At 37.1% G+C, this 25,612-nt stretch overlaps 1 protein-coding gene across 5 annotated transcripts; it reads right to left on the bottom strand.

Annotated features, from left to right (window-relative positions):
- Positions 1-10,227: 10,227 nt before the first annotated feature.
- Positions 10,228-24,535, bottom strand: lhx9 (LIM homeobox 9). 5 transcript variants are annotated; one of them, XM_038286407.1, is made up of 6 exons: positions 24,385-24,535; positions 20,776-21,029; positions 19,874-20,076; positions 18,731-19,089; positions 15,451-15,653; positions 12,782-14,944 (listed from the first exon to the last, which is right to left on the bottom strand). In XM_038286407.1, exons 2-6 carry the CDS (start codon positions 20,953-20,955, stop codon positions 14,690-14,692), a joined length of 1,200 nt encoding a protein of 399 aa, XP_038142335.1. In that variant the 5' UTR covers positions 20,956-21,029; positions 24,385-24,535; the 3' UTR covers positions 12,782-14,689. The 5 variants fall into 5 exon arrangements, with proteins under 5 accessions (XP_038142363.1, XP_038142335.1, XP_038142347.1 ...); XM_038286419.1 differs by lacking the exon at positions 24,385-24,535 and adding an exon at positions 24,193-24,209; XM_038286412.1 differs by lacking the exon at positions 24,385-24,535 and adding an exon at positions 23,128-23,385.
- Between the last annotated feature and the right edge of the window lie 1,077 nt (positions 24,536-25,612).

Here is a 25,612-nt window from a genome sequence, read left to right as displayed (position 1 = left end):
TTTCTGCAGATATTCTTTATTTAACAGAAAAGGGTTTGTGTTTGATTTGGGTATAATTCTTAACATGAAAAGTATCATCATCTGCTTTACTACATTCCTTTTAAGACTTTCTGGTGTCGCTTGGAGGTAACCAGGTTAGAACAGGTTCTTCCTTCAGGGGAAATAGCTGTGGTTTAATCGTCGGGTTTATCCAGTCACTGCAGACCTTTTACTGTAAAATATGCCGTTTAACTTTGATGTTTTCCACCTCTCTCATTCATACTTGGGCCTTTTTGGTTACAATGGAACAAGATAACAATTAAATCAAATTTCCATGACTACAAACACTTTTCAAAATATCTCTTAGGTAGATTTCTCTCATAGGATGAATAACAGTATCCTTCAGATTTTTAGAAAGTGCTTTTAATTGCCATAGCATTTTTCAACATGGAGGAAAATAGAAAAATCCAACCAACCTGGTTCCAAAACCAGTAATCCCTGCAAGAACAGTCTGGGGGATTTTTTTTCTATTTTTTTACATTTACACTTTTTTGTTACCAAATGGATCAAAGTCTCAGTAAAACTTTTTTTTTTTTTTTTTTTTGGTAGAATAAATATAAATCCTTTCCAGAGGTTATTTTCTTTTACCTACTTTTCAAAACAATAACAACAGGAGAATTCAAGCTCAAAATGCATATTTGTTCTCGTAACACAGGAAATGGCTGCAACTTAGTCAGGATCGAATGAAACTATATATTCTTTAAGTTAAGAATAAAAGAATCTGCAAAAAAAAAAAAAAAAGCTAGACAAGAAATCAAGGACTCTCACCATGCAAAGTTAGCAGGATTGTGAACTAGATTAGAAACAGCTCTTAGAGTTCACTGATTGAGAGTTACAAAAGAAAACGGTGTTATCTAGGATTCACTAATTATCCAAAGGCAAACTTGTCATTTGGGAAGCTGGAAAAGGCTTTTCTTTCCAAGCCTCATAAACTTAATTATACGGAGTTTGCTAAACTCCACCAGGACCTTTACTGCAATCTTGTCCTCCGTATCCACCCTGTTTCTAGGGGGGATGTTTGTGTTCCTGTGAAGAAGGGGGAAGGTTAGGGGAGAAATCCATGACAAATGTGACCTTATGAAGGAAACAAAAGGAGTTGGAACTGTTTGTCATAACCCATTTTAATTTGATGCTTCCTGAAATCATGGTATTAATACTAATCTTTGATTAAGCATCTCTACTTTAAAGACTGTCGTTGTTAAGCTCCAATCGAGGAAATGTATCTTTAGTTGCCTTTTGTTTCATAATTCAAAACCAATTTCTTACCTTCATTTGAAAATTAAGTTGTTTAAAAGCTTTTTCTTAATCAACCAAACTCAATTTAAACTATTGGCAGCCTTCTAAAAGGAAAACAGTCGTTTAGTCTTACATCTAAGTATGGCACAGAAACAGTTTGAATATTTAAAATAGCCTCGAATATTAATTAGTAGATCAAAAAATCTCAACATTGTTTTGTAGATGTTGACCATAACATTCTGCTTAATAAATTCAGATAGATTGGAATGGTGAATTTTCCTGAAGTGGTTTAACGCAACAGTATTATCACATATATTCAGTTAGAAATTTTTGATACAAGCAATGATGCATATTTGACCATGCTTGGCATTTTTTTTCGTTAAAAAAACAAAACAAAATGTGTTACATGTTTGAAAATTGGTTCATCTTGATTAAACTTATTAGAGATTTGTTATGGGTGCAACTTTTGTCGTATTTTCTGTCTTTGTTGTTTATACTATCATAGTTTTTCCTTTTTACTTTGTTTATTGAGTTCTTATATATTTGTTCATTCTCATACTTGGTTGCTTTTCGGTATTTCTGTAACACTTCCTAATTTATTATTTCCATCGCTGTGCATGGATCCCTCCCAATGTTTCCAGTTCATTGTCATTTTATTACATTTTTTTAAATATTTCACCTAATATTGAATAGAGAGAATTCATATTAGAACTACAAACAATAATAAAACAATAAACAATAAATAAAAGAAAGAAAAAAGTAAAACTAACATTTCTGCCCCCATTTACATATCAGGAATGTTATCTTCTGTATTAAATAATACTATAGCCATATTTCAAAGTCTCATACAAAATATAAAAAACAAAAAAATACACAATAAAACAACAGCTTATTTAATACTATGTTGTTTTACTATACAGATTTTCACATTTCTTCTAAAAGCAGCAGTTTTAGAAATGTATTTATCTCCCTTTTCAAACCTTTCCATAAACCAACACCTTTATTTGAAATTCTGAATCTATATTTTTGAAAATATCAGTTCATTTTAAGTTTTTTTTTTGCTTTCTATGCTAACAAATAAATTTTGAGAATTATTTGGTAGACTTTTTATGTTTTTAACACATAAATATTAAGATGTTCACTTCATCAGCTTATCGAATATCAATAAGTTTAACTGCATGTGTTTTAAAAGCACAGATCCTTCCGGTACTCCACAAGTAGTACTGTATACTAGGATATTCTGTCATAAACTTCTACAAACTGATTTCAGTCCTTCTAACCTGCTCATCATGCCACTCATCTGAATCCATATTTACATTTGTCCACTAGTATTGTATGATCTAGTACAGGCATGTCCAAAGTCGGTCTTCGAGGGCCGCTGTCCTGCAGGTTTTAGACGTTTCTTTGCTTCAGTACAGCTGATTTCCATTGATAGCTGATTAACAGGCTTTTGCTAAACTGCAATCATCAGAATCAGCTGTTCTGAAGAAGGGAAACCTCCAAAACCTGCAGGACAGCGGCCCTCAAGGCCGTACTTTGGACATGCCTGATCTAATGTTCTAAAAGCTTTTTGAATATCCACAAATATTCTAACAAAACATTGTTTTTATTTATTACTGGTGAAATTTCTTCTACAATTTCAAATGTTGCTGCTGCAGTCGATTGATTGGGGATAAAAACCTATGTACCATTGCTTAACATACTGTACCAATAGATACATTTATTTAATCTAGTAAGAAACAGCTTCTCTGGGGGATTGCTTGTGAAATTATTATTAATGCTCGTGAAATTTCTTCTACCGGTTCATATTTGCTGAAGCAGTCGATTGATTGGAAAATATATATATATATCATTTATTTAATCTAGTAAGAAAAGGCTTCTCTAGGGCATAAGCTTTTCTAAGTTATTTTTAGTCTCTTTACTGAAGAAAGTTTATGTGAGCATCAACCTCCCTCTACCTGGATTTGCTTCTTTTAGCTCAACATGACAGTTAAGGGAATTTCCTGTTTCTCAGCGGAATATTTGAACGACTTCCTGAATTAGCAATTCAGTTCTAATTGATTCTGTGAACATTGAAGTCAGCCAAAGATTGGAATTTCCAGCAGTGAAAAAACCAGGTAGGTCTGCCACATCATTCCCAGTGTTAAGCACAGTACTGAGGGCTCCTTACTGATAACCCTTTTTTATAGAATCCACAGTCCTCAAATGTAAGGACCAGAGAAGACATGTGGGCTGAGGTGAAGAGGAGAGGGCATTAGAGAGGAAGTGGAGATAGAGCAAAGAGATGGTCAAAGATCGCCATAGGAACACCTGCTGTCTTATTAGTAAACTGATTTGATGGATATTTCAGTCATGCTCCTGTTCTTTTACCATCTACCGTCACATTTTTAGCCTCCCCTACAGTAGATTTCTTCTCAAAAAGGAGGCTGCAGACCAGGGAGCATTGACCCCCAGGTACATCACTAGCTTCTCAACATTTTTACAGGATGTTCATAAAAACTGAAACAGTCAGAACAGCAGCTGCTCATAAACACCTTTGATTAGTGAATGTTATTTTGATTTCTGTGGAAGAATTTCAGACGATATTTATTTTGCAACACATCCATAGCAGTTGTTTTGCCCTTACAATAGATTTTGAACCACCTCATATTGTTTTGTATCTTGAGAATTCCTTCTTGAAATTCAAAAGTGAAGTTTGAGGTTTTATAAAATGTTTAGCTCAATATTTATTCATATCAAAGGAATCAAAGGCAAAGAACTCACAGATCAATATACCAAGGAAGTCATATTATTGGAAAATGTCATCGTTACAGGTAAAATCAGTGCATCAAAATCCAAAGTCATATTTATAAAACAAACAATAGTTTTATTGCAAGAAAGAGGAATCAGAAGATAAAAGGAAGAGACCGCTGGTTTGTAGGACTTTATTGATTTTATTGGACAAGAAAGCAAAAGCAGTCGAGCAGAAATCATAAAGGAGACACACACACAGGTTTAAACAAGGCTTTATTGAATTTAGAAAAACATCCAAACAGAAATTAACCATCATGCAACCAAATACAATCAGGTTTTTCTTTTACATTTCATATAAACAACATGATTATTTGAGAAAAAGGAAAGGTTGTAGGAAAAATGTATCTGTTTATTTGTGAATTAGATTAAATACTTATTCATCAATGCTTTTATTTTTGTGTGTGAAGTTTAGCATTTAGTCTAGACCAAAGAGTGGCAGAGATGTCATTTTAATCTGTAATAGCATCTTCTTGTTTAAATGCTGTAATCCTCACTGTCTTCCCTCATGTCAGACCTCCTTGTTTTGTTTTGTCTTTTTTAATAAACATAACAATTCAATATGAACTTAACTGCCTCCTTCCTGCCACTGAGTCCTCCACAGCTACAACAGACGATTGGCAAATAGATTTGTGCAAAGTATTAACAGCAGGAGTGCCAAAATCTGTGGAACACTTGATTTCATTAAAAAGAACATCTTCTGATGGAATAAACATACTCAAATAAAAGCTGAATTTAATAAGAGAAACCTGTTAAATTATGTTACTGCAATAAAAGATTTACCTAATTTATATCTAAATAGGTGGATAATAAGCAACATTTCTGTTTAAGCATGTTTCTCTTCTTATGCATTTTAAATTTAGAGTGTAAAACACCAAATTCCAGCACTCAGAGTCTAAAAGCACATTTTGAAACTCTAAAAAAGCAAAAGAGATGTTGGTGTTTTCACACGTGTCATTTTATTTTCCCGTTTGTTAATGATGTGGCTCAGGGGTTAGGTATGACTGCTGTGTGGTAGAGACAGAAGCTGCAGTCAAAGCTCCTGTGATCAGGCACAGACTTCATACAGACCAGCAGACGGAGGGGGGAGAAGCCTGCATGCACCCTGAAGGTTTAGCAGAAACTGAGAGGTTACACTCCGCCAGTACAAAGATGACCTGTCACAAGCCGAAACACGCCGCAGCAACGCAGACAAGCTTCCTGCTTCTGTACCCCAGATAGCACAGCCATCATAGGAACAGAGAGGATGAGGGGTATTACGCTTGGAAATATATGGGAAGTGTTGTCCCGCTTTGCATATACCCAGCCCCAACATGGAGGCACCCCTCACGTGATGCTCCCATTTCCATTTTACTCTCTAATTAATGTTGTTTTGTCTTCAAAGCGCAATTGAAACCTTTAGTAATCAGCCTTGATCGCAGAAATCTCAAGGTTGTCGAGATGGGAGCTGTCAAATAACAAATAGATGTAAATATAGAATAACAGCACAACAGAGAAATGAAAGATTTACGGCATGCAGAGAGCGCAGCATAAATGAGGCACAGGAGAGAAAGTAGGAGATAATGTGAAGGACACAACCTGCATAGTGTTTCTGTTTGGATCATCTCATAAAATCTGTCTCGGCAGCAACTGCTCGAGTGGTTTCATTATACCTGCATGAAGCGAATCGATTTCTTAGGATATTTTCTTTCTCCTTTGGATGTTTCCTCCTACTTTGCATCATCCAGAGGGGCAGGCCTCAGTCTGACACACAAACACAAACCTAAACCCTGACACACACAGAGCAGTCAGGCTGTGTCTCATTCAAATCGTTACCCCTCTGACATCTGTCTGCGACTGTGTGTTTGAGTTAGCAGGGTGGTTGGTGTGTGAGGTGAGGTTAAATAGGCGCCTACCACTGAGAGGGGAGTGAACTGAGGCGGAACTGGCAGAATATTACACACTCTTGCATACATGCTCAGAACCAGTGACAATGGGAGCAACACCATCAGAGCAGCATGTAAACTGCACATGTGACCCATGCTTCAGTGATCAGCCCATACTTTGCTGTGCCTCTGTCGCCTGTCACTCTTTGTGTATAGGGCCTCACATATGCGCTAAAGTACAAATATTGGGTGGCTGACCCAGAAAATAACCGGGTACAATTTTTCTTATAAATATTTTGTAAACTATTGATGTTGTTTTTCAACTAATCTGGATTCTAAGTGCCTTATAAAGCCTTTTTTAAATGATTTTCCCATTTTGTCACATTAAAAGCATTGATTTAAGCTTATTTTATTGGGATGTTATACGACAGACAAACTCAAAGGAGCAAACAGCTGAAAAGGGGAAAAAATAAAACATAAATTTAGCCTTTTTAATGAATATAACTCTCTGAAAATCACAATGATGCTAATTCAAGCTTCTTCAATTTGATTCCCCAAAACTAAAAAAATATAAGTTACATGCCTTATGGAGTTGACTTTGTAGATAAAGTTCAGCTGAGTAATATCGTCGAAATGTGCTGTAGATGCAGCTGTTCTGTGAAGGCCTCAGAGGTCTGTTAGAAAACATAAGTGAGCAACCAACATTACGAAGCCCAAGGAACACAGCAGACAGAACAGAGAGAAAACTGTGGTGACGTTTATAACAGAATTAGGTTATAAAAACACATCCTAAGGCAGGGATCTTCAATCCTGCTCCCCAGGACGCACTGTCCTGCATGTTTTAGTGGTGTCTCTGCTCTAGCACACCTGAATCAAATTATCGCAACACCGCCACAGCTGCAGCGGCCCGTTTATCACCAATTTATTTAAGGCAGGTGTGTGGAGGCAGAGAAACACCTAAAACATTCAGGATAGTAGATCATGAGGGCCAGGATTAAAGGCCATAGTCTTAAGGTCTGAAATCTCAATCCATGCTACCTTTATAGAAACAGTATGGCATTCCTTAAAACCTCACAAGACTGTCTATCTGAACCAGGGGTGTTTAAATCCAGTCCTCCAAGTCCAGTGTCCTTCCACCTTTATATGTGTCTCTGCTTTGACAGTCAGATAATCAATTCATCAGCATATGTTGATCCAGGGACACACCGAAAAGTTCCAGGACACCAGACCTCAAGAACTGGATCTTAAGACCACTGGTCTAAATGGATAAGCCAGGTAGATATTGTATAAATCAGATATTGTCCAAGTCTGGTCTTTTATACAGTAGTTTACTAGAAGGAATATGTTTGATGCAACAAACATGTGGAACTAGGTGTTCTGGACAGATGACACCAAAATGTAACTTTTTGACCAAAATTTTGACAACTATATGCAATGGAAACTAACCCTGATAGCAACATTTCCAAAGGGATATCGTCATGGTTTAGAAATTTGAAGTAGGACCCAAATGGAAATAGGAATCAGGATGTAGGATTGTTTAGAAACAGGCAATCCTACAGAAAGAGGGCAAGGAGACGGGAGAACCAACCAAGCAACCTAACGGACAGTGAAACAGGCAGCACAACAGAGTATCCAGTGATAAGCAATTCTTACCAGTGAGCTCATATACTGAGGCAGGGTGGGAGAATGGCTAAAGTAGGGTTACCATATTTTCATTTGGGAAAACCAGGACACCTTGGAGCGGGGGGGGGGGAGGGGGGGGGGGGGGGGCGGGGGCAAGGGGGATCTCTGTTCCCATGCATAGAGATGTCTGTGGCATGCACTCACTTAACATAGACCTACGTAATCCTACAATAACATTATGTTTACAGTTGATTTATCAAAAATGCTTTTTAGTAAAAGTCAACAGCAATAAATACAATAACAAATTATAATTTTATTCAAAATGTATTTATTAAAAAATGCTTAACAATTCCTGTAATGAATGAATAGCAAAATGAAAGAAATAATGTCTCATCTAAACATCCCTCACTTAACAACAAAAGTTAACAGTAACGCTCAACTCCCAATAACAGATGATACCCAGCCTCAGCAATGAACAAAATAATGTCTGTTCTGTAGGCTATTGGTAAAAATAAATTAACAAATGAGCTAATTAACAAAAAATACCTCTTGTGTAGCAAAAATAACTCAAAATGTACCAAAAACGAACAAACATATCAATAGACTATCTTTACTTTCGGTGTCCAGGTGGCTTTTCACACGCAGCGCCATGCGAAGTGCCCTAGCGCCTGTAAATTTAATGGTCCAATGAAGGTAAAAAACAGGACATTTCCTCACTTTCTAAAAAAAACCCGGGACGCCCGGGACAGGAGGTGAAATACGGACATGTCCTGGGAAATACGGACGTTTGGTCACCCTAGCTAAAGAGTCAGTGGAGCCAATGACATGAAATGTGGAACAGCTGAGACAGAATGAAGGTAGAACAGCTGAAGGAGGGAGATTAATTAACAGAGGAAACTGAACTAAGACACACAGAGAACTCTCCCCAAAGATCAAATATGAACTCAGAGAAATATATTTTACACAAAAAGAACAGAACGTACGAATGAATGAAGGATTAAAACACTGAATCGTAAGCTAATATCTCCAAAAAGCAATAAAAACAACAATATGGCAAAATATATCAAACGCAATTAAAGAGCAAGTAAAAGCTTAAAATGCCAACACAAAGAAACCCAAGCACCAGAGAATCACAACAGAAACACATCTTTTAAAACTAAAACACTAAAATAAAAAAACTGTGGCGGCTAAAGATGTGTATGTATATTTACACAGCATAGGCAGGCATATCAGGTCAGGTCTGTTTAAGCATTGTATACAGTTAAAACTAATGAGTCAGCTTCTTGAAGGAGAGTCCCATTTAACAGGACTTTAATTAAATGCAAAGGAATAAATGAGTATGGGGGGGTCAACACTATTCCAGGGGGCTGCGATCTTTACAAGCCAAAGGGCAGATTTTGGGAGGCTTCAATTCCAGATAAATAAGCTCATTGAGAGCTTTAAAAATGATATGACCTTTGACCTTTTAAAAAGAGGCCAGTTATATTTTTCATGATTATATACACGGAAAATATGTTTTTATCTTCAGAGGAAAAAAAACATTTTATATATATATATATATATATATACATTAATCATTAATTGGTTCTTTGTCATTTTTAGTCAACAGTGAAGGTTGAAGAGCCACAGGTTGCCGACCCCTGACCTAGAAAGTAAGATTCGGCTTTAAAAAGGATTTTTCTAATTCCTCATGGTTTGGTGTCTGTTGAACCCCCTTACCTGCTTCTTAGACTTATTTATGTCCAAGTGGCAACATTTGTCAAGATCAGCCAGGATTTATGAACCCTCTCTGTGTGTGACAGAATATATGCTGCCTTGTCAGCATTGTTTTAGTCAGAGTACACAGCTGTCATTTACTGTAACACGAAAAGAGATGAGAGAGGAAGAGGAGGATGTCAGTCAGCAGAAGGACTCCTTCCTTACCTGTTGCTGCTCAACACAATGCTGTTCTTGCAGGATTTAGACATAATGCAGCTTGTGGCAGTCAAACATCTGTAACTATTTACCCAATGAAGCTACAACGAAAAAGATGTGCAAATATATCTTTTTTTTTATTAAAGAATATCTTAAATGGAGAGTAGAAACCCCCTTTGGCAAGTTAGACGTTGATCAAGAATGCAGGCTTTTAAAATGCATTGCAGATAAAATGTATTCCAGTGAGAAGCAGGGCCTTGAAATTCTTGCCAGCGTAGAGTCCTGATGTTGTCCAGAATTTCCATGCAGCAGCTCCAAAACCCCAAGCAGGAGCTGGCTGTGTTTGTTTGTGTTTCTGCTTCCATCTGGGCTTCCCGTAGCTGTGTGGTGTCAAACCTGCCCACCTTACTCCCATCAGACCCGAGGAATACAAGCCCTGCTGCCACAGAGAGCAGGCACCCCGGCGGCTGAGCTTTCCTCTCGGACTGACTGAAGTGTTTTCCCACATTGTTGGAATCCAGCCTGTTTGCTGGTGTGGCTTCAGTTCCTCTGTTATTTCCTTCTCTTTTTTTTCTGACAGCTTATTTATGTGGTGTGCAAACCCAGCATATGTGTCATGCGGTTTGAACCCCAAACCTCCATTTTTCCTAATACAGATGCATCCCTCTAAATAAGAATATCTGCAAAAATCACATTTTTTTTTATGAAGTTTGAAAATGTGAACCATAATTTAAACAAAAAAGTAACACACTTCAAGTTAATTATTCCATTTATTTCCATGATGGTGGCTAAAGCTAATTGAAATGCAAGATTATGTTCTTCAGGAAAACTGAATATTACATAAGAGCATTAAAAAGGAATTATTGTACAGAAATGTCCACTTGCTGTGGTGCTTTTCATGCACAGTGGGTTTTATGCATTCTTGATTTTTGGATTAAAAAGTCAAATGTGTTGTGGCATGCAGGAGTTAAAAAATAGCCTAGCTTCAGCAGGCCTGCAGGTTTATCCTCACTGACTGTGGTAACTAACTACATGTTGGGCGTTTAGCATTTGGGTTTCCTCTTTATTTCCTTCCATACTCTTAATCCTTTTCACATGAAAATCCAATTTAATTTCACCTCAAAAAACAACTTAAACCCTCTTAACAACAGTTCTGTTCTTCTCCTAAACCCTGGAGGCACAGGTTCGGTTTAGCAGTAGCTAAGCAGGAGGGATGTGACAGCTGTCGCCAGTGTCCTGTCCATGTCTGTGTGTGGTGGCTCTTGAAGGTGATGCAGCTGCAGTCCAGGCTTTCTCAATCGATGTACAACTCTTGAAATGCTTTGCCCTTTTTTCTTTTACTCAATTTTCCAGTAATAAGCTTGCACACCACAGTCTGTCAACACCCGGCGTCTTTATCAGAGACCTTTTATTGGTTTCCTTCTCTGTGAAGGGTGCTAATGACAGACTGCAGGACAGTAAAGTTGTTCCCATGATTGTATTGCCTACTGCAATCCCTTAACGTTTTAGTTTAAAAAATCCACTTTTCTTGTTGGACTCATGTGACACTCAGGTTTTCTGAGGATCAAATGTTTGGTTTAGCTAGAAACTGATCTAGTTTATTGAGCTGCGCCTGTCCATTCACTCTACATCACATATCATGCTGAAAACGAAGTGCTTTTTAATCTTTATTACAAAAACAATTATTTTGGCGATTGCATGACTCACATTTCAAACAGCTTTAAGCAAAGGTGATGTTAAAAAAGAAAAGTGTAAGTGATGGAAGAATCTCAGGTGTAAGAACCAAAAATATTCAGGGAGGCTTTGAGACTTCACTGGAGATATTCTGCTTTCACAAATAACCACAGTTATGAGAAACCAAGAATGCATTTTTCACCCTTTACAGTATGAGCCGAATGTCAAGAACAAATAAGCTGGAAGCAATGGCGCTTATCTGCTGTCTGCTCATGAGGTATATAATTCATGTGCTTCATTTTTGCAGCAAACAATAAATCATACAGCAGATCAAAGGAAATTATACACAACCTCGAGGAAAATGTTAACAAGATGATGAGGTGCATGCAGAAATGAGGATCTCTTCTTTATCCGATTTGTCTCTCTCTCATTCTCTCTTTTTTTTATACTTCCTTCCCTCGGCACAGCCAGATGGCAAAGCTCCAGCTCTGCAGTCCTCTTCATACACTCATCATATTTGATGGGCATCCTGCTGCCGAGTCTCAAGGAGGCCATGTGTTTCACGAAATGACACTTGTGACAAAAGAAAACTTCTATTTAGCAAACTGAATCTTGGATGGGCTGCAGGGGGAGGGCAGCAGCATGTGTCTGTGAGTGTGTGCAGAAAAAGGTACTTTGGGAATATATATTTGGAGTTTATAATAGGAAAAGCCTGTGCTTGTGTGTAAATGTGAATGTGTGTGTTTATACCAATAACATCCATATTGTCTTATTATTCCATGTTAGGTCTCCTTCTTTCTGGGAGTTATTTTCTTTTAAACTATATTACATGAAAAATGTTACATTTTCAACTCCAAAACAAAAAATCTTTTACTTTTACACACGGATAGCATAAATATCATACACCGTTGGTCTCCTCTGCTGATGCAGTCAAACATTTTGCTCTTTAAAAGACAAAAAAAGAAAAGATCTGTTGTACATTTGTATTTGACACAATCTTTTTATGTTGGTTGTTTTATTTGTTCTCGATTTGCTATCATCTGATCCTAAAATTCTCTTTGTCTTCAATGGTGAGGAATTCCCATCAAAGTTTTCCCCTTCTCTTAATACTTTAGGGAATTTTCAAACGTCGGGATGTATGGCTGTAATGCCCCAAGATTTGTTCTCCCTGAAAGAAACGATAGAGTAAGAATATATTAACTACAGAGCAACCTGGCTTAACGCGGTCTGCATTTTACTCTCAATTCACTTTTTTAGATTTACCAATACGTTATGCATGAGTATATACGACGTATGCATATCGATATAGAAATCAATATGTGCTTTGCAGCATTCCTTTTATTTAAAATTTAAAGCCATGTTCATGCATTAAAAAGCAATTTCAATGTTTCTGACTGCAGGGTTTAGATGCAAATCCATGGGGCATTACGTTAAAAAACCATAAACATCATAAATTAGGAAATAGAAATTAAAAATGGAAGCAAAAATGAAGACGTTTAGCTTGTTGTTGATTACTAAATGCTCTCTCTCACGCTCTCTCTTGCACTTTCTGATGTGATAAACTTGCATTCAGGAAGGAACACACAAAAAAAAAACATGGCAAGTGTAAATGAAAAATAAATCCCGTTTAAAGCAAAGTATTTTTATTCACACAAATTTAATAAGATATATAACAACCGTTTGGTCCATAAATATTTAAGGGGAAATAGTTTCTATACACCATCTTTATCATGAAACAGGGAAACATGGACAATCTTGATAGAACACTTACTGTACTCAACTATTAACACGAAGATCAATATATAAGGTTCTTGGATTACCCAACTATATCTGAAAGAGTGCACAAATGCTTTCTATGACATCGCTGCCCCGCCCTCCCATCCACTTTTTTTTTTCTTTTAAAACAGGATACACCATAAAAAGATCTTCGGAAATAAGATGCAAAACAGTACAAAACTAGTGAGGCGCCAAAAAGATGTGAGTCGGTTAACAAAGAACACATAGATCCTGAATTTCACAAACTCTCTCCCAAGTTATATCATTAAGGCACATAGTAGAACTGAGTTAGGCGTCTACTTAATGAAGTAGACCTGGAGCGCCGCTTTGCTCTGCAGGACAGCAAACTGGGGCGCTCACAATGGAAATTTGAAGGTTTGCTCGCTCCATCTATCAGCCAGAAGAAATAGTTTGCTTTTCCAATTGTTTTCTTTTTGATTATAATTTTTTTGGTCTGTTTAGTGGCAAGTATCAGTAAAGAAAGTGTAAATATGGCCAAACAGGAGAACACATGGACAATGATTTCCCACTGGCTGCTTTGTGCGACTCCACCCATCTGAGGTCAGATGTTTTGACTGTTCTGTCAGCTCCTAAAATCTAGTCTGCAGCTTCGCAACCACTTAATTTCTCAGCCCCACGACTTTTTTTTCCTTTTTTTTTTTTTTTTTTTTACATTTAAAATCACGTCATTACCCTGAGCAACATGATAAGGACAATAATGCACTTTTCTCTGGGCAGTATTTTGTCACTGTGCAACTGAGTTTAGCTGTGGGTTTGTGGATATGTTTGCCAGGCTTTTTTTTTCTATTAGGTAAGGAGAACCACAAGTTCCAAAAGCAAAAAGTGCTCTGTCATGAAGACGAGTGATTAGAACTGATTGGAATTTCTTATGTTGCGCTTTTTAATCGACAGTTTCTACCAATGGGTGCGTTGAACAGTTACCACTGCGCAGAGTGTGGGATTTGCTTCTGGATTCATGAGGAAAAAAACGCCTTGGTGTCGTTTTAGCTTCTCTGTCGGCCATCTAGGTGCTTTACAGTGTAAATTTAGATGCGTTTACATGTAGCTTCTGTCAGGTTGTAGACGTCTGATTCCATCAAAGTCAGCCTTCCAGACTGAAAACATTCGGTATTAATTAAAGCCTGTTTTCCGGAGTTAACCATATACAGAACATTCGACAGGTTTTCCAAATTATTCCAACGCAGTACCAATAAAAAGAAAAACGAAAAAGGTAAAAAATCTGGATAGTGCGAACACAGTGCATACATATACATACTTCTGGCACTACTTTTTTTATTTTACCAATTAAACATAAATTAGGGAGGGCTTGTTTCAAACATATTTTACCACAAATACATGAATTAAGTCTAATCAGGCAAAGTCTAAATTTCCAGCCAAGTTTCAAGTTTTCTTTCCTTCTAAATAAAAAAAATCTGCAATCCAAGACAATTTTCCAATGTCTTTAAAACTCCAAATTAGTCCAAGTATCCAGAAGTCAATCTTTGCAGCTTGGAATGCTACACATTAGAGTAATTTCCTAAGTGGTCGCTGCTCTTGTTGCCGTTGTAGTTCCTGTTTGTGTGCACAGTACAGCATTGTCTCTTCCGAGGAGCTGTCTCTGCTTCATTTTAAAGGTGTCATTTACAAAAATAATGTAACTTGGAGAAAAAAAAACTTAAAGAAAGTCCCAAAAAAGAGCAAAAGCAAAAAAAATAACAAAACAAACAAAAAAACTCAGTTCAAATAACAATCAGTCTGATAGAGATAGCTTGTTAGAAAAGGTTTGTCAAGGTAGTTTGCGAAGGGCTCCCCGAATCATGGCTGTCCAAACTAGAGGTGACGGAGGTCACTACAGTGATAGAGGGGTTTGTCAGGTCTGTAAGTGTGGCCGCGCTGGAGGGGGGGGTGAGGGCCCCACTGTCGGATGAGGGCGGAGGGAGTGAGGTGCCATCAGCCTTATCAACACCTCCATTCTCCTGTCGCAAAACGTTCCTTCTGAATTTGGCTCTTGCGTTTTGGAACCAAACCTGCAAACCAATTCCAGTGTGGCTTTTACTTTTTGTGCTTAAGTATAATGTTTCTTTTTTTTTTTTAAAGAAAGTACCAAATAATTACATTTCAAATTATGACAGCTTTTACTGCAGTTTCCCTCCTCTTTCATACATTATTTTAAACTGTTATGTGATTTTAATAGCAAATCAAAGCAAAATCCTATCCCTGGATATTTTTAAAGCGAGAGCTGTAGCTATGAAGACAATATTACTTTCATTATTGGTAATAGAACAGTTTTTAGCTTTAGTTGCACACGTTATAATTGCTTTCCAATTCAAAAAAATGCTTTTAACAGTTAACAAATTTTAAGTAAAGGCCCCTGGATATACATCTAATGACTTCATGGACTGACAAAAAAAAAGCAAAACTAAAAAAGATGAAACTGAGGATGTGAATCAAAGGAAGATGGAGGAGAGGAGGGATGCAAACAATCAGTGTGATGGATGAAAACTTTAGAAAAGAAGAACGGCTGCTAGCTTACCTGCAGAACTCTCTTAGTGAGGCCTGTTTTCTGGGCCAGCTGCTTTAAGTCCTTGGCGTCCGGATTGTGGTTGATGGCAAAGTAGGATTTCATTGTCCGAAGCTGATGGTGCTTAAAGGAGGTCCGCATGCGTTTGGTTTTCTGTGTTGGAGCGTAGGCCTGTTGGTCCCGGTCCAAATGGTCGGTGTCATTCTCGTTGCAGCCTGCACAGGAAGCAGGTGTTAGAAAAGGAAAATGCTGAGTCACAAAAAGCTGATGTTCTAGACTGGAATTTTGCAGACTGAAAGTTCAAATAAATATTCAATTCCTGTCAAAAACAGTCAAAGACATATTTTTAATGCAACTAAATATTTGTGTTTTAAAGTATGCAAAAGGTAACTGGGTGAATCCAAAGTTTCCACCATATTTCACTACTAAAAATACATTAAAAGATTAAAAATAGAGTCAATTTAACCAGCTCAATAACTTTATTTGCAAACAGCTGATGCAAAACATTTTAAGACTGATGGATAGGGAAACATAAAACTATTTAAATCCAAATCACAATGAAAGCAAATGTTTTTAAGTATTAAAGTAAAAAGCTTAATTAAATTTGTTTTCTCTGCAGAACTGATTGATTAAATATCTCAGGATAATACTGTATAAAAAGTTTATTTTTAATTACACTTAAAACTGGATAAAAAAATATGCAAAAGGAATGAATATATAAAATTAACTAAAAATCAGCAAAACAACAACAGATGATAAATTCTTACAGTAAAAGTGACACCAGGCTAAATGCTTTCTGCTTGTGTTTGCAGGGACTAACAGGCCTAATGGGGCTCATTTGTCAGATAAAATCCCTGAAATGGATTCATTAAACGGTGCCCATGCTTGGCTAAACGCTCCACAGATGCTTCAGCATTTATCAGCAGGACAGGAAGAATCATCCTGGACCATTTCATAAACTTACTAAAGGGTTTCATTAACTTTCTGACCTGGCAAACTAATTTTACCTCGAAAAAAATAGAAGACTGTCTTGTATTTTTTTTTTTTTTTTTTTTTTAGAAATGGACTCATATTTGTATCTGGGATGGAATGCATTTGATGTACCTCTGCGGAAAAAGGAGTGAAGATCAAATGTATCAATGTGTTCAGGATTTTAAATCTGATAAACCTGAGAAAGATTTTGCATAATGCTATGACATCAGTTTTTTGTTTTTTTAAACTACCCTTTTCACGATGGATTTATGCAGAAAAATGTCATTTTTATCTAAATGCTTCATGAAAGCATCACTGAATGTTTCTCTGCTGCAGCTCTCACTGGACGGTGTTTCTCTAAGCATCACCCACTAGGGGTCTCCATATGCATATGTGTTCACTGAGCAGTGTGAAATACACAGAGGACCCACACCTTTCCCCTGGTGAAAACATGCATGGATGTTCTTACTGAAGCACAAACAAAAACCTCAAAAGAAACCTCTTCCAATTTGTCAGGAATGGGAGTATTTGAATTTGACATGTTGGATTATTAACAGGAGCAGTGTGAGACAGTAATGGGGCATGCACACCCAGTCTGCTCAAAATGGAAAAAAAGAAAGGGGGAGGGGGGGTGTAAACATTTCTATTGTTGCAAAAAGTTTTACCCAAAATATATATTAGGACCAATTTAATTAATAAAATAATTGAACCATCTTAGCAGAGCAGGAAACTTTTTTTTTTTAACTAAACCAGTTTAATCAATTATAGCTATTCAATGTGTCCCAAAAGAAATTAAATATTCCCAATGGGACCTTTTTAGTGTCTGTGCTGCCTAATAATGGCATAATAATGACATCAACTCAAATGCATTGTTACAGATTAGAACTGAGGGGCTTAATGTTATCTATCTTATCTTAATTTTATCTATATTTGTTACTTTTTCTTATATATATATATATATATATATATATATATATATATATATATATATATATATATATATATATATATATATATATATATATATATATATATATATATATATATATTATAATTTATTTAAGGGTCCCAGATGAGAGTTATAATATTCCCACTGCGGCCTTTATGGAGTCTGGAGCTTAATTAGTTTACAGGGACATCATTGGGTTTAGTCGCAGGGTTTTTGTTTTGGTTTTACCTGTTGTGACTTCATTTTAAAGCTAAACATGTCACAGTGGTTATCCTACTTCCTACAATTGCAACAGTGGGAACTTAAGGATTTGCATAATCCTTTGCAGAAAATAAAGGTCTTTCTTTGGAGCGCAGGTCGGACTGTACAGTGCTGCGTCTCTCCCCTGCTGCAGGCCCCTGTGCGCGGAGCTGCACTGACCGCCACACAAGAGGCCAGAGATTCCAACGTCACCTTCAATTAACAAGGAACAATTAACGCGCAGATTACCCCTATTCCTCCCCCTGTTTCTATTCAGTGGGGAGCAGGGGAAACTCGGCGAACAATGACAAACTTTCTCAACCGCGCACTAATTCGCAGAAAGCGACAACAAAATGAGGACGCTGCGGGAAAGGTTGGGGCCATCGGGGTCGCAACATTCAAACCAAAGAAAAGATTTCAGGCGAAAGGCGTTAATTTATCGAGGATACAGTTTATTAGTGAAACAAAAAAGTAACAGCTTCCCCCCCACAGTCATTTATTCTGTAAAGTCAAAATTTTTTTATTTCCTCAAGATTACAGAAGTCGATACGCAGGTTGACATACAGGTCAACTTTCGATTACTTTGCGTAAAAAGGTGCGTAAAAGGATCCTCTGTATAGCCCCAGACACTGTTTAATATAAAAGCCTTTACTATTATATTACTTCTAAAAATGTGAGACAGGGGGCATTGGAGGGGAATAAGAGAAAATCAATCAGATTACAGAACAAAGGGTTTTATGCGTATAAACAATATTGATCCTTATTTTAATGAATGGAGAAAAGAAAATGGGCAAAAAGATTTCATCAATAATTTTGAATGTTGCTTATTTATTCTGATTCTCACTGGAGGTTTGCTGGAAATGGGAAAACAAAACAAGCGTCCCCAAAGAGAGCATTTTGTTTGACAAATAGCTGGAAAAGCTTTAAAGTTAACCTTTGTGTTAAAATGTAGGCCAAAACAGCAATTATTGTTTTAAAGAAATTATACGGTGGTGATTCGTCTTAGTTTTCTTTGCAGCAGCTGGACTAGTCCACTTTTTTAAGGTCAAATAATTAATTAAGAATATAAAAAATAGTGAAAAAGCAATGCGTAAAGCAGAGTGAGGTCCCACCCAACCTTATCCAGCTCACCTGTGTTGTAGCTGGGTATGTCTATCCCCATGGCTGGGCTCTTCCTCTTGCGAGGCCTCCCTTTCTGAGTCGTCCCGGTGCCGTTGAAGTAGGGCAGGGCGAGGCCGCCGCCCTTGGCCGCCAGCTCGGCGAAGTTGAGCTGCGGATGGTAGTCCGGGCCCTGCACCAGCGTCTCGAAGTGCAGCCTGCAGTAGACCAGGCTGTCCTTCATGCCGAAGTGGTCGCCGGTGGTCAGGGTCTTGTTGCACGTGGTGCAGGTGAAGCAGCTCAGGTGGTACACGGAGTCGCGCGCTCGCATCACCATCTCCGAGGCGGATATCCCGAGGTGGCAGCGTGCGCACCTCTGTACGGAGAACCTTCTGGAACAGACGCAGCGTCAAAAATGTATATTTTTATGCATTTGACGTAATTGACTGAATATTAAGCTAAAACTGAGCAACATTTGAAGTGTTCAGATGATAGGTGCGTGTTTGAGTCAGATATGATGTATGGAGCATCAGGCCCGCACTCTGATGTCACTAATAGCCACATCTGGATGTGGGTTTTAATTTTATTCTTTTAAATAGCCGTTAAAAAAAAATAACAATAATATTTATAATTGTATTAGAATTATATCTAATAACGAATTAGGACAAAACTGACCGAAAATTACTGTATTTAAATGTTTATATTTTATTTTTAAGATGGATAAATATATATATATATATATATATATATATATATATATATATATATATATATATATATATATATATATATATATATATATATATATATCTTCAATTTTTATTTTAGTTCAATGTGAAAATGTGGGAAAAGCTGTACAGTGCCCAGACAAGAGCCACAAATGAGTTGTTTAAAATAAAACGACGGCGTAAAAAGCTCCAAACTAGTGAAAAGGCGCAAGGAAAAAGAGAGGATGACTCATACATTCATCTCCATGTGGTTAACATTATACAGTCAGAGCATTCCTGTCTGAGCCAATTTGGAATAAACTCAGTTTTTTTTTTTTTTTTTGCATCAGTATAGCTATGATGTTTGTTTGCAAAAATTACACATCAAAGTATCTAGTCCATCAGAGCTAATGCAGCCTATGCCCTGGTTTAACATTTACGCACCGATATTTATCCGACTTCTTCTTACCTGTAGTAATCCTCTTTGCAATAAATACTCCCATCCTTGGCAAAGCATGTCAGCTCCGACTCCAGCGCCAGCTTACATTCACAGCATTTGAGGCATCGCAAGTGCCACTGTTTGTCCACGGCCAGGAGGTAGTATCTGTCCGAGATCTTGCCACCACAGCCGGCGCACAGAGCAGGTTTCTCCGGGCTCATGGAGGTCATGGTCTGGCAGGAGAACGAAGGTATGAACGGGAGAAAAATACAACACAACCATACTCCATAAACATACATATATATATATATATATATATATATATATATATATATATATATATATATATATATATATATATATATATATATATATATATATATATATATATATATATATATATATATATATATATATATATATATATATATATATATATATATATGTGTGTGTGTGTGTGTGTGTGTGTGTGTGTGTGTGTGTGTATATATATATATTTTTTTTAAGATGCCAATTATCAGAATACAGTTAATTGCATTTACACTAATTTAAATTAGTGTAGTTTTATTTATTCTGTCAATGTTTAAGTTGCATATACTAGCAATGTTAAAAATAATGTTATGTTTAATTATTTAGATATATAATTAATATATAGTTTTTTTGTTTTTGTTTTTTTAATCGTATTGCACTCTCCAAAAAAATGTAAGGATTTTTAAATTTTTTTTTCCCCAACTAGACCGTTAAACTGCATGTCAAAATAAATTTATTTAAATAGTATTATCATAGTAGGCTACCTCTCCATTTTGGGGGAAAAGGACTACATACATATAAATCTTACATGTCAGGTCTGCTTAACTGAGAAACAATGGGTTTAATTTCACTTATCCTAAAATGGGAAATAAGAGCCCGGCCTGAATCTCTGTGTTTCTTACCGACTCCCTGCCGTTGAGCTGCATACCCTTGGCCAGGCGTGACTCCGTCTTCGTCCTCCTCTCCATTTCCTCCATGATTCCTTGGATGTGATCCCCGGAGATCCCGTGGAAAAGCATGGCTCCGGGTCCAGGACACAACGTGCAACTGCTCGCCTCTGTTTTGCAGCTCACAACTTCCATATACTGCACCTCTGCGCTGCGCCCTCTTATCCTCTTTCTCTCTTTTTGTGTTTCTCAGCGCATCCGAGGGGGCTCTATGCACAACACAAAACAGGATAAAAAAGAAAAAACAAAAAAAACAAACCCTGGTGATTCAAATCACCTCCTCGGTTGAAAGCAGAATCAAAACTACAGCATTGGTCAGGAGTTGAGGCGCAGAATTCCTGCTTCCCGTGAATGTCTCTCATCCAGTAAAAGAGGAAAAAAAGTATATAGTCCAAATGATGCGACAAAACGGTGCGGAAGATGTGCTGGAGAGGGACCAGAGGAAGAGGAGGGGGCTACAGTGTGATCATTTGCCAAAAAAAATAATGTCACAAAGTTTTTGGTTTGCTTCTTTTCGTGCAGCAGGGAGGGAGGGGGGTTCCTCGGTGCTTGGAGGTCAGGTTGGGACTGCCTGGATTGGAGAACCGGGTTGTATTTGTGAAGCGCGCAGAGCAGAGCCGGCCCAGTCTGAATAATTTGGTAGGAGGAGTCCTTCTCCCTCTCTCCCTCTCCTCCTTTCTCCCTCTCCTCCTTTCTCTCTCTCTCCCTCTTCCAGCATCACCACTCATTTTCTATTCACCAACAAAGAGCTGTCACTATTTCATCAAAAAAACACCAGTTTACCCTCACCTTTTCATTGCATTTACTCCCCTTTTTGCAAAACGCTCCACTGAAATCAACTAAACAAAATATAGTTACTGTAAAATATTATATTATTAAATGCCTGTTATTCATGCAAATATTTTTATTCTGGAATTAGGGAAAACATTTTTTTAAATGTTAAATAAACCAGCGAATATCCTATTATTAGGGGCTATTTCCTTTTACAATAACAATGTTATTAGGCTTAAACCAAACATTTTTATTCCCTGAAAAATGATTAAATCTTTCTGTGGGTTCCTGCTGAACAGCTGGGGCGGGGCAGTGATCAGTGACAGCCTACAAGGCGGGGACAGATCGCATTAAACAACCTTGAAAGAATAGGATTAAAATAGTGCGCATAATGAGGATTTTGTCTTTGAATAAAAAGCATATCGTGCATTTTCTGCAATGGAATAAAGACTAACTGAGCAAAGTCAGTTCTCAGTTTCTATTTCATGCTTTTCTTTAGGTAGATAACATTTTATCTCTCCACAAAGTGTCTATACTGTAAACATTAACGCGTGCATATACCTGTAAACATCATGCAAACCAAATTTCACTTTCTCTGCCATTAAACGCGGAAATCTGTTTTTGTTTATAGTACAAATTAAGGTTTTATCAGTATGTTTTAAATCCAGAATGAGGTAAAAACATTTCTTCCCTGCAGGAATGGAAAGAGTACATATTTTTTTTGGTTCTATTTTCTGCACAGGTTCCATGGAATTTCATTAAATATTACATTTCATACGAGTCACAGTGGAGCAATATGATAAAGAGCAGTCTCAATTATAAAAGGTGTGAAATCTGTTTTATATAAAAATAAGAAGGTTCAAAATGGAATGATTTCAGTTGAAAGGCCAGAATGGGTTGAAAATGATCCAGATTCACGACAGGGGCGAATTTAGGAGGATAGTTAAGAGAGATTGAAACATTTTCTTGGTGCCTTTGATTAATAATTTGGTAGACGTTAACTTTGAGATTAGTATGCATGCTTCACGTCATTTTTTATTGCATTCGTAGTAAAATATCATTAAAAGTGCAGCATCAGTTCAGGACTTTTCCGGCCAAAATATACAAAAAAAAGAACAATAATTAAAGATATAATGGTTGGACATGGAGTGCAGAAGACACCCCACTGATTTTTTTTTTTTTTTTTTCAGTGAAAACAAAATATGAAATTCTGTTTTCTCAATAGCCTTTGGCCTTGCACCATTGTTCCTGCAACCCAGCTTTAAGTAAAAGGTTTGCAACCCTAACCTTTAGTATAGCAAATCGATTTTTAATCAATCAAATCTATTAATAAAATGGCAGTAGTTTTACGCATGTCCAGGAGGGTCTGCAGGTGTGGATGCTTCATATCAAGACATGGAATATATGAACCTCAGCATCCCCCTGTTTTCTCTATCCACTCCCCCTCCCCTCCACCACACACACACTCTTACACACACACACACACACACACACACACACACACACACACACACACACACACACACACACACACACTGTGAGGTTGTGTTGGCTTTAATTGGAGGCCCCTTGATAGCAGCGCTGTAAGCTGAAGCCTGAACCTGGCTGGACGGGCTGCATGGAGCTGCAGCTGTTCTCAGAGCAGCGGCGTTCATTTGCTCTCTGTCAGGGTCTCAGCAGCAGCCGCAAAGCGCTGAGAATGGACAAAACGGATCGCATTTCACCAGGACAAAGACACCCCGAGAGGAAGGGGAAAAAAGAGCAAAAATCTCTGTGTGAAAAACATTCACACTGCTGCTTGGTTTGGGATTTTATTTACCTCTAAAAAAATTTTTTTTAAATGAATTTAGGCATTTCTGTATTTTTTTTCTTTTTTTTAATGTTTTTTTTATTCTAACATGCACTGGATTATGTTTTTTTCTTTTTTTTTGTCTGGTTAGTTGTGACCCGTTGCCTCCAGCGGTAACATTTCATTTGCCTGGTAAATGGTTTAACTGGTGTGTCACCAATGGATGGGGGAATCATCTCTTAGTTGCTGTCGTTTATTTTTGTTTTTAATAATTTTTCCTTGAAGCTTTATACCGTTTATTTTAATTTCACCTTGTATTGCTTTCACAACGTTTAAAATAATTATTTAAAACACACTCACCTTATTAAAACCTGCATAACAATTCTTCAAGACTAAATATTTTACACATATATATATATATATATATATACATATATATATATATATATATATATATATATATATATATATATATATATATATATATATATATATATAATGTAACTTTGACATGAAAGCGTTGAAACAATTATTTTTTGCACACTTATTTGCTAATATCTAGAAGAAAAACAAATATATTTTTTCTTTTTTATCTATTTGCATATGATGAGCAAGAATAAACTTTAACTGTAAAAGTTACAGGATGAATTTAAGGACGGCTGGATTTTGATGTTTTAACGCATAATTTATTATTTAAAAGTTAGGTGGAAAATCCAGAGTTTAATTAATAAACAAATCAGAGGTGCACAGATTTGTTTGCAACATCGCCAGGCGAGGAAGGAAGAAAAAAATCAATCAATCCATGGAGTTACCTTCCATCACATCCCCGTTCATCCTGCTGAATATAAACCGTGCCATCGATACATCCTCATTCGTGACGCGCATTTCTCTACCCACTTTCCTCCATTTGCTCCAGTTTTTTTTTTTTTTTTTTTTTTGCGCCCCTCTTTGTGTTACTATGTTACTATCGCCCCGAGACTGAAGAGTTGCAGAAAGGGTCTTACCTGAGGCTGTGGGATCCCCTGTGCGGCGCGCAGGCGGAGGAGCTGCGGACTGTGCGCGCAGAGCAGAGGAGACAGACAGGCAGAGGAGACGCTGCCGGTGGATGGGGGGCGGGGTGGGGTGAGGAGGGGGCGGGTGGTCCTCGTTTTGGAGCGCACAGCTCCTCTTCGAGCGTCAATTAAAACACAAGATATTTAAATATTCCCTTATATGCATTAAAACATGAAGAGAGAGCAGCAAACAGGAAAGAGAAGGCATGAGCCAATGGCCTCCTCTGTATGGAGGCTCTGATGGAGGTTAAATAAAATCAGATTTTTTTTGTATTTCTCCTAAAAACATAATTGATCTAAAATTGAAATGCATCTAATTTTTATTGTAGTAAAAAAGAGGCATCAGACGAAATTAAAAGTCACCAATGCATGCGCGCACGTTGAATGCTTCCAGGTTTCCTCTCTGTCTGCAGAGGTTTATGCAAATATGCAAGGAGGCCTGATAAAGGTGTGCAGGAAAAACCCGATCAGTCAAACTGGCGATTGGAGCTGAAGGCATAGCAGGAAAAAAAAAAAAAAAAAAACATAAATAAGTGTTCCTCCATGAATTGGCTAACTCCAAATTAAAACAACGCAGTGCGCGTTAATTTATGTATTTTTTCAGATAGGAACCAGGTGGAGCCTTTTCTCACTGATTTAATATTTACAGTTTTTGCCGCTTATCGTCAATTATTCATCCAGGATACCACGATTTAAAAAAATAAATAAATAAATTGGAATGACAATTTTTTTTGCGTTGCACATTTAAGAGGGAAAATAAGAAAGCAGAAAAAAATCCACATCATCAATTTTAAATTTATGGATTTATGTTGGTGTCTCCATCTATGGCCATCCACCTTAATCTAGTGTTGAAAAAAATATGATCAACTATTTGAAATAATATTAATAGACGTTTTAATAGAATTTAAAAATTATCAGACAAGTTGCCTATATGTCAACATGTGGACCTTCACCCCAATGTTCTTGAATCATTCATTTAACCATTATTCTATTTTGCTATTTTATCTCATTTTAGAGAATGAATTGATTAAAAAAACAAATAAATAAATAAACCAAACAGGAGCCAGATAATCTTTTTGTATCATGTATTCTCTGGCAGGCTAAAACAAAACATGACAACCATCTGTTACATTAAAGAGCAGAAAGTGCATGCTGGCTCCATTGAACTGCATGTTTATTG

This window comes from Cyprinodon tularosa, unplaced genomic scaffold (genome assembly GCF_016077235.1).
Source record: "Cyprinodon tularosa strain WSP-4 unplaced genomic scaffold, ASM1607723v1 ctg106, whole genome shotgun sequence".
In the NCBI taxonomy this organism is placed as follows: Eukaryota; Metazoa; Chordata; class Actinopteri; order Cyprinodontiformes; family Cyprinodontidae; genus Cyprinodon; species Cyprinodon tularosa.
This window is presented reverse-complemented; position numbering and strand designations above follow the sequence as displayed.